This window comes from Elephantulus edwardii, unplaced genomic scaffold (genome assembly GCF_000299155.1).
Source record: "Elephantulus edwardii isolate Elephantulus edwardi_28Jun2011 unplaced genomic scaffold, EleEdw1.0 scaffold00083, whole genome shotgun sequence".
NCBI classification, from domain to species: Eukaryota; Metazoa; Chordata; class Mammalia; order Macroscelidea; family Macroscelididae; genus Elephantulus; species Elephantulus edwardii.
The window spans coordinates 3,871,480-3,883,231 of record NW_006399833.1 but is presented as its reverse complement, the minus strand read 5'-3'; the positions used below and the strand labels follow the sequence as shown (position 1 = coordinate 3,883,231).

Genomic DNA, 11,752 nt, shown 5'->3' with positions numbered 1-11,752 from the left:
CACCCCCAATCCATAGCTAAGTCAAACTCCTAAGGACAGTCTGTCTGGTAGAGATGTTGAGAGTGGAGCCCCAGGCTGGCAGCAGAAACCCCAGGGCTGGGGCTGGCTGGGCTCCTGGGCCTGCAGTGGGTCTCCCCAAGGCAGACGTTTTCACCTTAACCCAAGCAACTGGGGCGATCCCAGATGCTTGCTCCCTAGTGGACTAAGCTGCCCTGCCCATCGGTGAAGGGCAGGGAACTTTGGGGATGGCTGGTGTGGAGCTACTGGACCTGGGGGCGAGGGCGTCCAATGCTGCCAGCTGTGAGGCTGGCTGTGGACAGCCCTGTGTGGCTGTTTTCTGCAGACATACCACCAGGGTAGGGCAGGTGCCTTCCGCAGTGGCTCCTGCCAGGCGAGTGCGAGCCAAGAGTGGGTGGGCACAGCTGGGTAGAGCGCCCTCTCTGCTCCGCTCCACTCGGTCCTGTGGCCTGCTGCTACTGCTCTCTCTCAGGGAGCAGATGTCAGAAGGAACACAAAGCCTGGCCGAGGGGAAGGGGCGCTGCCTGCTTCAGCCCCTGGCTCTCCTGATCCCCAAGGGAGCACACGATGTGAGCCTGACGTCACCTCTCCACCCCTGGGAAGAGAGAAATGACAGCTCTGCCAGTGGGCGTGGCAACGAGAGGCCTCTGCCCTCACAGTGACACCCAGAGGGCAGGGAAGGGGGTCAGAACCCCCAGGGCAGCAGCTGCCTGGAGCCCTCAGGGAGCCTCTCAACTTGAGAGAGTGTTCACTCCCTGGAGACTGAAGGGCTCAGGGACCCTGACCAGCTCGACAGACACACACACACACACCACAAGATGCAAGAACCACAAAGCTCAGAACCTGGGGCTGTGGTTGGGGGAGGGCAGGTGTGGGCAGATGCCCTACTTGATAAGGGTTTTTAAGGAGCGGGTGAATGTGCTCATAACAGTCGCCGAGGTCGGGGAGCCTGGTGGGTGCCCTGTGGCTGCCCCTATAGCTGCTGTCTCCTGCTGCTGCTGCTGCTGCTGCTGCTGCTGCTGCTGCTGCTGGTTAAGGTTCCGGGCTGTGGACTCCTCTGCAGCGCGCAGCAGAAAGGTGTAGTTCCTCACCACCTCTTCCACCTTGGCCAGCAGCTCTTGTCGCTGGGCCTCTGAGCGCACAATGAACACCAGCCTCACAAAGGTCTCAATGAGGCTGCTCAGCACCTGGAAGCTGCCCGTGATGGCTGCCAGCATGTGAGTGGGGCTCTTGTCCACGTTGGCCACACGGCGGCAGGAGGCCCGCAGCTCCTTGAACTTCAGTGCCAGTTCCAGCTTGTACTCAGAAATCTGGGAGACATAGGGCTTGGGGGCGCGGGCCTCTGCGCTGGCCACACATTGCCTCAGGACCGTCAGCAGCTCATTGGTGTCCAGGCGGGCAGCCAGGAAGCCATCAGGTAGGCCGTAGGCGTGGGCCCGCAGGGCATTGATTTTGGCTAGGCTTCCCTCAAAGGTAGACACCCGCAGATCGATCTCCTGGGTGCGGGCTGCCTCAGGGCTGCTGCTGCTGCAGGTGGCTGCATCCAGCACCTGCAGGGTCCTGCTTACCACGGGCACCACCTGTTCATCCAGTTTCATGCCAGGCAGAATCTTCATAGGGATGGAATAGGAGAGCTCGTCCTTGCCATCACTCGCGTCATCAGCCATGTCACACTTGCGGTAGTAGAAACAGTAGCGGATGGAGCAGCACTTGCTGCTCTCACTGTCCTCATCCAGCTCGGCAGGTCTGCGGTACACCTCTTCCGGCAGGGAAAACACAGCCATCTGCCTGGGGCCTTTGGTCTCAGGGGCAACCTGGACGTAGGAGGGGTCTCCCAGAGTTGGTGATTCCAGAGACTTGCTCTTGGGACCCAAGGCTAGGGGAAGGCCTGCCTCTACCTCCTTGGCCTCTCTGGGCAGCATGCCCAGGGGCGGGTGAGGGTAGACATCTGAGGTCAAGGAGGCCCTGTCACCCTGTTCCAACTCACTAATACTGTAGCGGCGCATCAACTTCCTATAGTTGGGAGCTCCCAGACACTCGCCCCCAGAGGCACACGTGGTCAGGCAGGAAATGCCACTCTCAGGGTCTGATCGACAGTCTCGGGATTCCAGACTGGTGGAGCGGATGCGTCGGATGTTGCTGGGGCTGCTGAGGCTCAAGCCCAGGCCGGCTTCTGGCTGCCTCTGGGTAGGGGGGACTTTGTCCCTTTCCCTGCCCTGCAGGCTGGGCACCGGGGTCTGGGCGGCCTGAGGCCGGCCCCCTCGGCAGATGCGCTTGCAATCACAGCTGCGCCTCTGCTCACGAGACATGCCGGGGCCCTGCTGCACGGGACTGCTGCGAAGTTGGCAGCTGCAGCGGCCAGGTGCTGGAGGTTGCAGGTACTCGGGGCCCGGCAGCTCCCCCTGGCTTGGAGGCTTGAGAAGTTCCTCCAGGAACTCCAGCTCGTACTGCTTCACCTTCTGCAACTGGGCCTGCCGCTCATCTGTCTCCTTTTTCTGGCGGGTTGGGAAGGTGGCAGAAAATAAATTGCGTAACCGGAAAGGGCCTCGGGATGACTTGGGCTTTGCAGGGCCTTCAGAAGCCGAGTGGGAGCCATCCAAGGTCGTTTCAAGCTTCCGAGAGGGCATGGTGCTCACCTGTCGGCTGTCAACTTGAGGCCTCAGTGGGCTCTGGCCTTGGGATTGGTTGCTGGGGCTTGGGCCGCGTGGCTGGCAGCTGGGACTGAGACTGCGTGGCTGGCAGCTGGGGCTGAGACTACGTGGCTGGCAGCTGGGGCTGAGACTACGTGGCTGGCAGCTGGGACTGGGGCCACGTGGTTGACAGCTGGGGCTGAGACTGCGTGGCTGGCAGCTGGGGCTGAGACTGCGTGGCTGGCAGCTGGGACTGTGGCCCCGTGGCTGGCTGCTGGGGCTCTGCAGTGCCATGGCATAGCCAGCCCGGGGCACCAGGCTGGTCTCCTCAAGCTTGCTGCTTTTATGTGTGGTCTCCACTTGCCCCTTATCCCCTTGGCTCGAGACTGGGGCCTGCTTGTGCAGGGCTGGCTTAGTGCCTTCGGGCCCGCCCTGGCCTGGCCCCTCCCCGGCAGCTTGCTTGCCCCCTGACTCTCGACTCGCTCGAGAAAGGTAGCTCTTAGGAGGAACATTTTGATCTGGCAGCCTGTCCTCCTGTGGAGAGAGGTGCAGGCTCTCAGCTCTGCTGCCTGTGCGTGCTCTGGGGCTGGACGAGGTGCTCAGTGGCTGAGAATTCCGAGAGCTCTCTAGACCCCCAGGACTCATTTTAAACTTAAGATTCTTATTGCTCATTACACTGACCTCTGGCCTTCCCATGCTGGCATCCAGCCTCCTCTCTCCCCTGCTAGGAGGGTTTCCCAAAGTTCCCCCAGGGGTGGCTAGACTCTTACTGTGAACCACCTGTTGCAGGGCAGCAGAGATGATGGCTGGGGTCACACTTCCCTTGGGGTCCAGGATAAGCTTGGGGCTTAGCCTGACTTCCTTGGGCAAGTTCTCCCTAAGCTCAGAGACCTGCTCTTCACTGAGGGATGGGGTGGCCGCCCTCAGTGACATCTCGAGGCCTGCTCTGGTATGGCTAGGCCCTTTGTCCTCAGGAACTGGGGACAGTAGGCTCAGATTCTTCTGCTCACTAAGCTGAGGGGACAGTGCTGGGTGCACTGTCAGGGCATACGTTCGCTCGCCCTGGGGCTGGGCCTCTGATGGAGGCAGCTTCCTCCGAGCACCAGGGGGTCCGGGACTCTGGCCTGTGACAGCTGGCTGGAATGCTGAGTTGGGATCTGGTCGCCCAAGAGAATAAGGGGCTGTGAGGACAGCCTGGGCTGCACAGCTCTGGATCCGGAAGGGCAGGTCCTTGCGGGCAAGGAGGCTGTCCTTGTTGAGATGCTGAGCCAGGAAGTAGGTGGTGTTCTGGTGCTGCTTCATGGCCGACATCATCTCCGACATGTCTGTGAGCTCCGAAGAGTTGGTCTCATGGCCCGAGTCCAGGGATGATTCAGGGGTGATTGTGGCCAGCACAATCAGACCTGGAGGAACAGGGATAGGACATGTTACACTGACTGAGCTCTAGTTCCTTTCAAAGAATAGCAAGAGGTAGAGAGCTTACAGAGTTCAAGGCCAGCCAGCAACTTTCAAGCTGAGGAAAACCACTAAGGCCCAGGAGGGACTGCAGGGCTGAGGGTGGAAGGGCAGAGGGAGGGGCAAGCTGTGAGACAGGTTGTGAAGGACTGGAAGTCGCATAAGAAACAAAATATGCAAAGGGACAATCTGGGCAGTCTGATAGCCAATTACCATGCATATCACACGCAGAAACAACATGCTAATCAACACTATTTTTAGATTCGACAGCTAGGAAAGTTTTTGGTTAGCTGCCCTCAAGAGGGTTGGCAAAGAGAGGCCCCTCTTTATCCCTCCTCATCTGGCCAGGCTTGCCTACCATCCTTGCAGCTGAGGCCATTTAGCTAAGCTTGTCCTCTCTCTGGTGGCCACATGGGCCTCAAGCCTGGGAGCAAAGAGAAATGTCAGACTTAGGGCCAAACATGTTATTAGGGTGCCCGATGCCAAGGATGATACCGATGTGCATGGAGTGACTGGACCCTCACACACAGAAAAGACAGGAATTGGATTGCTCCCTGGGAACCCAGTCTCTGTACCTCTTTCTTTCTGCTACCTCATATGCTTTTTCATAGCCCTTATTCCACTATATTTCTTGTCTGTTGCCATGCCATTGATTTTTCCTTCCTTTGTTTCAAGGTATATAGGTATGGAGGCATCTATGTGTGTGACTTTCAGTGGATCAAGGATATGTGTGTTGGTCCACAATGGGCATAAGTGTATATACCGAAGGATGGCATTTATGTTGCATGGTTCTCCTACCAACTCATCATTAGCAATGATAGCTACATCTTTCCTTCCTATGTGCCAAGCAACGCTTTGAGGCCTTCCTATGTGCCAAGCAGTGCTTTACATGAATGATCTCATTTAATCGTCATAACAACCAACCCTATGTGGTAGGACTATCATCAACAACTCCTTTGAAGATGTCAAAACTGTGGCGCAGTGAGGGTAAGGTCACATTGCAAGTGAGTCAGGAGGCCAGGGCTTGGATGTGTCTGACTCAGAGCCCATGCTCTTAGGCAGGATCAAGATCTCAGCCCTGAGCAGTGATGACTCTTTGACTTCCCTGCTCCCAGGTTGCTAGGTGGTGAGTTGGTTGTTTGGGCTTTCTTCCAATTATATGCATGTTGGATGATCTTTGCCCATCTTCTATATCTCTCACAATTTTTCTCTGATCCTCCATCCTGGCCTGGCTCCGGAGCTGTCATGGCCTCAGTCCCTGAGGTCCATCTGTAAGGCATTTCCAACGAGGCAGAATGGCGAGAGCTAGAGCTCTAGCTCGTGCTAAGCAGTCACTCATTGCTGCTCCCCTGGCCCTACCTGAACTACCTCTGGCCCATTCACTGCCCTGCCATCCAAGGGTGACTTTGATGTCTGTTTGGGAAGAAGCAATGCCACCAGCTGGCCCTGCCTGGCCAGGAGAAGGGAGGGGAGGCAAGAGGGAGGAGGAATGGGCCATTACCTGCAGTCTGTGGGGGTGGGGGATGTGGTCCATCCTCTGAAGCAGCCAGGGCTTCCAGAGCCTGTAGAGTGGACACCAAGGCATCATCTAGCTCCTGGGCGTGATCTCGGACTGTCCGGGTCTGCACACTGTCAATTAGTGTCACTGGAATCTCATCATACAGGAGCCCACGCAGGTGGCGTCCCTGTTCCTGGCTCTGGACGGCCCGGCGCTTGGGGTCATCCTCATCAGAACTGTTGTCTCGGAACCCGGGGGGTGGGGCAGCAATGGCAGGCAACAGAGAAGTGCTCTCATCTTCTTCCTCCTCTTCCTCCTCACTTCCAGGGGGTGGGAGGGACATCAAGTCTACCATATTGTCACGAGAGGAGCCAGGTTTCCCGCCCTTGCGAGGGCCCAGCTGCTCCTGAAGTTTGGCTTTGCAAGAGTCACAGTAGAAATTCAGGGCTTCGGCCCCAAGGGAATTGTCCAAGGTGTAGGAGCGGGCCCTGCTGGCACAAGGCTCGTGGTCTAGGCTGGCTGCATCAAAGTCATCGGGGACCACATCATAGCCTTGGCCAGAGGTTTTGGATGTGGGATCAGACTTTGTCCGGGGTCTGGTCTCCTCAAAGAAGATTAGGTTCTCATTGACATCTGTCCGGCTTTCCTGCTCCTTCCTTTGTTCCCGCATATGGAGGTAGCAGAAGCTGACAAGCTCAGAGTCGGCAGGCGGGGGCGTGCAGTGGCTCGACTTCCTGGGGCTGGTGCCCACGCTGCCCACATAACTACTCTCCTTTTTCCCCAGGTGGCCCCCAGTGACAGGGCGGTGGGCGCTGTGCATGTAATCTAAACCCAGAAAGAGAATGAAGACATAAGCCCTGGTGCTGGGGACTGTTGTTGAGCTCCCTTGGCATCTCTGGCCCATGTCTCCATAGCATGACTGGGTGACAGGTACCAAGAACAAGCATTATCTGACTGCTGGTGATTAGGGGAAGAGGGGGTTGATGGGTCATGTCAGTATTGACCCTGGAAGTAGAGTGAGTAGAAACTAGTGGACTTTGCTGCTGGTAGCGCTATCACTTCTGAACTGGGAAAAGGGATGGAGTGAGGGGGTAAACAACTTAGAATCTGCATTCAATTAGACTCCTGCATGGGTATATCTGGACCGAGAGTCAGTTGTCTATATTGAAAAAGGCAAGATTTGTTTTCTGTCTCCTTTGGAACCCTCCCTGCCCTTGCCCTTATCTTTTTCAGTCTATCCAACCTCGTCTGGTGCTCTTGCATTATCTTGAATCTCTTCTACAAGAAGGAAATCCATCTGACGGGTACTACTAATGCTTTAGTGGAAAAGCATAAGACAAGTTATGTATGGTGTCTAAGAGTCTGTATTTCAAAGAGGACTGTAGACTGAGAAACTAAAAAAAAAAAACAAACCCAAAAAAACCTTTATTACCAGAATTATGGAATCCCAAATGGGTTGGTAATTACAGTCCACTCAGAGGCATCTTAGAAGAAGGTTTTAGTGAATGATTTCCAAAAGATAAACCCACTGAAAACCCCATGAGTTAGAATCAAATCAGTGACAATTGTTCATTTCTTTCTTTTTTTTTTTAAGTAGAATTTCAGGCACCTGAATGTATAAGTATATGGGAGATAACGCGAACATTTGTATATGGATGGGGAGAGTGGACCTTATAATTCCGCAAATAATATTAGTGAAGTAATTGTGCTTTTCTATATCTATGTAGGGTCAACTATGTTTGCTACATATGCCACAAATGCACAAAAAATGGTAAAATTCTCTGAGAATTCTTTATGTCATTGTTGTTGCTAAGTGCCATCATATCGACTATGACTTATGAATAATAGATCTCAATTTTTCCCTATCCTGTCCCACCTTCATGACCTCTGTTCTGTTCAAGTCCTTTGTGGCAGTCATCTTCCTCTCTTTTGCTGACCCTCAACCTTTTCCAGCATAATGTCTCTCGCCAAGGATTGGTTCTTCTTGAGAATATGCCCAAAGTAAGTGAGACTAAATTTTTGCTCTATCTTTTAATGACTTCTCTCTCACACTCTGTTTTTGGCTCCTCTCCCTATATTATCTCTGAGAATATACTTAGACAATATCAACTCATTTTAACTGCTATTTGCAGGTAGGCAGATGACAAGCAGAGCTAAAATCATTACAACTGATTCTCCATAATTCTCATAGCAACCCAATGAAGTAGGTACTATCATTATCCCATTTTACAGGAGAAAAAACTGATCTAAATAGCTATGTGACTTAGCCACGGTCTAAGCAAAATCATAACTCACATTTTTAAATGATCACCTTATAGTTTACATGGTGATCACAATGCTTGAAAACAAATGTTTTCAAGTTCCAGTTCAGCAAGGTCACACTGTCAGATATACTTTCCACCAGAGCTCAGAGGCATCATAAAAGTACAGTACTGAAACCTACCGATCAACTCAACTCAATGCAACTCATTGCCACTGAGTTGGATTCAACTCATAGCTGAACCTCCAGTGGGTTTCCAGAGGCTGTAAATGACACAGGAGTAGATTGCCCATCTTTCTCCCTCAGGGCAGCTGGTGGATTCTAACCATCTACTTTTGGGTTCGGCAGCACAATTCTTTACTCACTAGGCCAGAAGTACTCTATTTGAACCTACCAATAGAGCCCTGAAATACTTGAAGCAAAAAGAGACAGGACTGAAGGAACAAATAATTCAACAACATACTTGGCAGACTTCAATACCTTACATTCAATAATGATTAGAATAATTAGGAAGATAATCAAGAAGGAAATAGACATTTGAAGAACACTCTAAGGCAACTAGATCTAGGAGAAATTTAAAGATACTCCACCAGATAGCAGCAGAATATACATTCCTCTCAAGTACACATGGAACTTTTTCTAGGATGGACCATAAGTTAAGTTATAAAACAAATACCTGTTATTAATTTCAATGAAAATTTACAGAGACTTTGAATTTGCATTAATTCATTGTTTCATTTTTCTCCTCCCCCCCAGTACACTACCTTCTTGGAAAAGTAAAAGAAAAATTCTTTTAAGTTTTACAGTCCCTTCCCGCAGGACCACTCCACTATGCAGCCTTCGCTCTGGACTCCTGTCATGACAAAAATACCTAATCACATATCCCTTTTAAACAGTTTTCTCCCTCATCTGTTTCAATGCAGTATACATTATTTATCCCCTCTATTTCACTCTCCCCTCAATCCCGATGTCAGTCCTGTTTTACAACAGTGGCACCATGCAGTATTTGTCCTATTGTGACTGAGATACTTCACTCAGCATAATGTCCTTCAGGGTCACCCATTTTGAATAATATTGCATGAGTTCCTTGTTTTTCAATGCAGCGTAGTATTCCATTGTGTGAATATACCACAGCTTCTCTATCCATTTGTTTGTTGATGGGCACTTAGGTTGTTTCCAACTCCTTGCTATTGTGAACAAAGCTGCGATAAACATGGGTGTGCATATATGTGCTTGGGCGGCAGTTATGGTCTCTTTGGGATATATTCCCAGTAGTGGAATTGCTGGGTCAAATGGTATCTCTATTTGCAACTTCTTGAGAAAGCCTCATACCACCTTCCACAGTGGTTGCACCATTTTACACTCGGAAATCCAAAATCCCTGTAAGTGTTTATTTAAATTAATAATAAAAAAAATTTTTAAAAGGATGATGGATCATATCCTGAATACAAAATAACAGCTATTCTACTATTTTGCTCCTATCACTTTGGCTTTGCTTTTCCCCTCTATGACTTCCTTTGGCAGAATAATATATTAAATTATATATGGAATTATCTTTGAAACAAAAACAACCCCCCCAAATATCTAATTTAAGAGGAATGAAACCATACAAGCTATCTTTCCTGACCACAATGGAAGGCAAATGGCAACCAAAAGAAGACAGTTTGAACATTTTAAAAAGATGTGAGACTGAAACAATATGTTATTAAAGAAGTCACACCAAGAGCTTAGAAACTACTTAAAGATAATGAAAATACAAATGCAATGGACTGAATTTTGTCTCTTCCAAAATACATGCCAGGCTGCTCCTTAGAGACAAGGATTTTGAATCTCTGACATACTTTGGGCGTGTGGCAAGGAGGGACCAGTCCTTGGAGAGAGATATCATATTAAGAAGGGTGGAAGGACAATGCAAGAAAGGAAGACTCTGGATGAGATGGACTGATAACAGTAATTGAAGCAATAGGGGTAGATGTGTCAGAGTCAGGCAGACAGACAGGCTCAGAACAAGGCAGGCTTCAGAGCTCTTGCACATATGGTCACTATGAGTTGCAACAACAATGATACAATATAGAAGTTATACAATGATTGTCCATGATCTGTTATACCAAATAGTTTTAAAAGCAGTAAGGGTAGCATGCAACCCCTTTAATTGCAACACAGTCCTAATTGAATATAAGGGGAGTTTCTTTGGGATGTGGCCTGTAACACTTTATAACTCACAAGAGATAAAAAGGGAGAAAAGCAAGCATAAAGAGGACCTCTGTAATCACCAGGAGCAACAATTTTGGAAAATACTATATATTTTTAGAACATGGGAGAGGCTAGAGAGCATTATGCTGAGTGAACTAACTCAGGTTCATAAGAACAAATACTGTATGTGATCATTATTGTAAAAAAAGAAGGATAACCATTAAGATGTGTATGGATATCCAAAGAGGGAAGAGGAGAAGGCAGAGAAGCTGAGAGTGGGAAGTGGGGCAAATTATGGCGTCACAGAGTTTGGTGAATGGAAGGAGCAGGGTGAAAAAATCCCACCCCAAAACAATGTATGTGAATGAAACACAATGTAAACAAATTATTGCATGCAAATCAATAAAAAATTTAAACAAAAAAAAAAAGAATCAGCAGGACTGGAGTGTACCTTTGGACCCAGGTCCCTGTGCTGGGAAACTCCTGGACGTGAGGAAAGGCCAAGGTATATGAAGTTCTTCAAGGAAGGGTGGGACTACAGATGCTGAAGGAAACAAGGACTTTCCCTCAGAATTGACACAGAGAGAAAGCCTTCCCCTAGAGCTGGTGCCCTGATTTTGACTCCTAGCGTCCTAAACTAGGGAGTTCTGGTGGCCAAGTGATAAGAAGTTCTGCTATCAGTCTTAATACACTTGGTTTGAATCTGCCTGTTGCTCCGCAGGAGAAATATGAGAAATCACCTCCCATTCCATTTACAGCCTCTGAAAACCTGTTGGAGGGTTAGCTATGAGTCAGTTCTCTTATCATTGTGTACTTGACGGTACACAATGATAAGCCTCCTTAACTATAATAGAATAAATGTCTATTCAAGCCATCCACTTGTGTTATTTCTGTTATAGCAACGTTAGAAAGGTAAGACAGCAACATACTAAAACTTAATGGAAACAGTAAAAACAATGCTTAGAGGGGAATTCATAATTGTAAATACCTACTTTAAAAAAAGGAAGACGGCATATCAAGAACTTAAATTTATACCTGAAGAACTAGCAAAAGAAGAGGCAACTGTGTATTGGGGTCACAACAATTAGAAACCTATAAAAGAAGGAAATGTAGGAAATCCGCAAATATGTAGAAATTAAACAGCACATTCTTAAATAATGGATGGATCAAAGAAGAAATGACAAGCGAAATTAGAAAAGACTTTGGGAATTAATGAAAACACACACAGTGGGACTAGCAAAAGTAGTGCCTAGAGGGAAATTTGTACAAACTTAGCTGTACAAACCTAGAAGAGTCTCAAATTAATAATCTAACTTTGAGAATCCAGGAAAAGCTAAATCCAAAACAAACAGAAGGAAGCAATCAAGTACGTTATTTCAAAATTAAGTATATTGTTTCAAAATGCACTGTCATTGAATCAATTCTGACTCACAGAAACCCTACAGGATGAAGTAAAAGCATCCCACAGGGTTTCCAAGGCTGTAATTATCCACAGGAGCAGACTACCTCATCTTTCCCTCACAAAGTGCCTGGTGGAATTAAATCACCAACATTTTGGTTAGCAAAATCAAGCACTGTTGTTGTGTATCACTGAGTCAGAACCAAATAAAAGTTGACCCTCCAGCAGGTTTTCACAGGCAGTTTAACTGTATGGGAAGAGACTGCCCATCTTTTTCTGGTGGACTTGAACCATGTGCC

At 49.1% G+C, this 11,752-nt stretch overlaps 1 protein-coding gene across 1 annotated transcript in view; it reads right to left on the bottom strand.

Moving 5' to 3' along the window:
• Positions 1 to 260: 260 nt before the first annotated feature.
• The window catches only part of FRMPD3 (FERM and PDZ domain containing 3), a 135,385-nt gene continuing 123,893 nt past the window's right edge, over positions 261 to 11,752 (bottom strand). Inside the window, exons 8-10 of the mRNA XM_006889946.1 lie at positions 5,605 to 6,426; positions 1,030 to 4,051; positions 261 to 384 (exon numbers count right to left, since the gene is read on the bottom strand). Of these exons, the coding sequence (XP_006890008.1) occupies positions 261 to 384; positions 1,030 to 4,051; positions 5,605 to 6,426 (3,968 nt within the window). The remainder of the gene's footprint in view (positions 385 to 1,029; positions 4,052 to 5,604; positions 6,427 to 11,752) is intronic.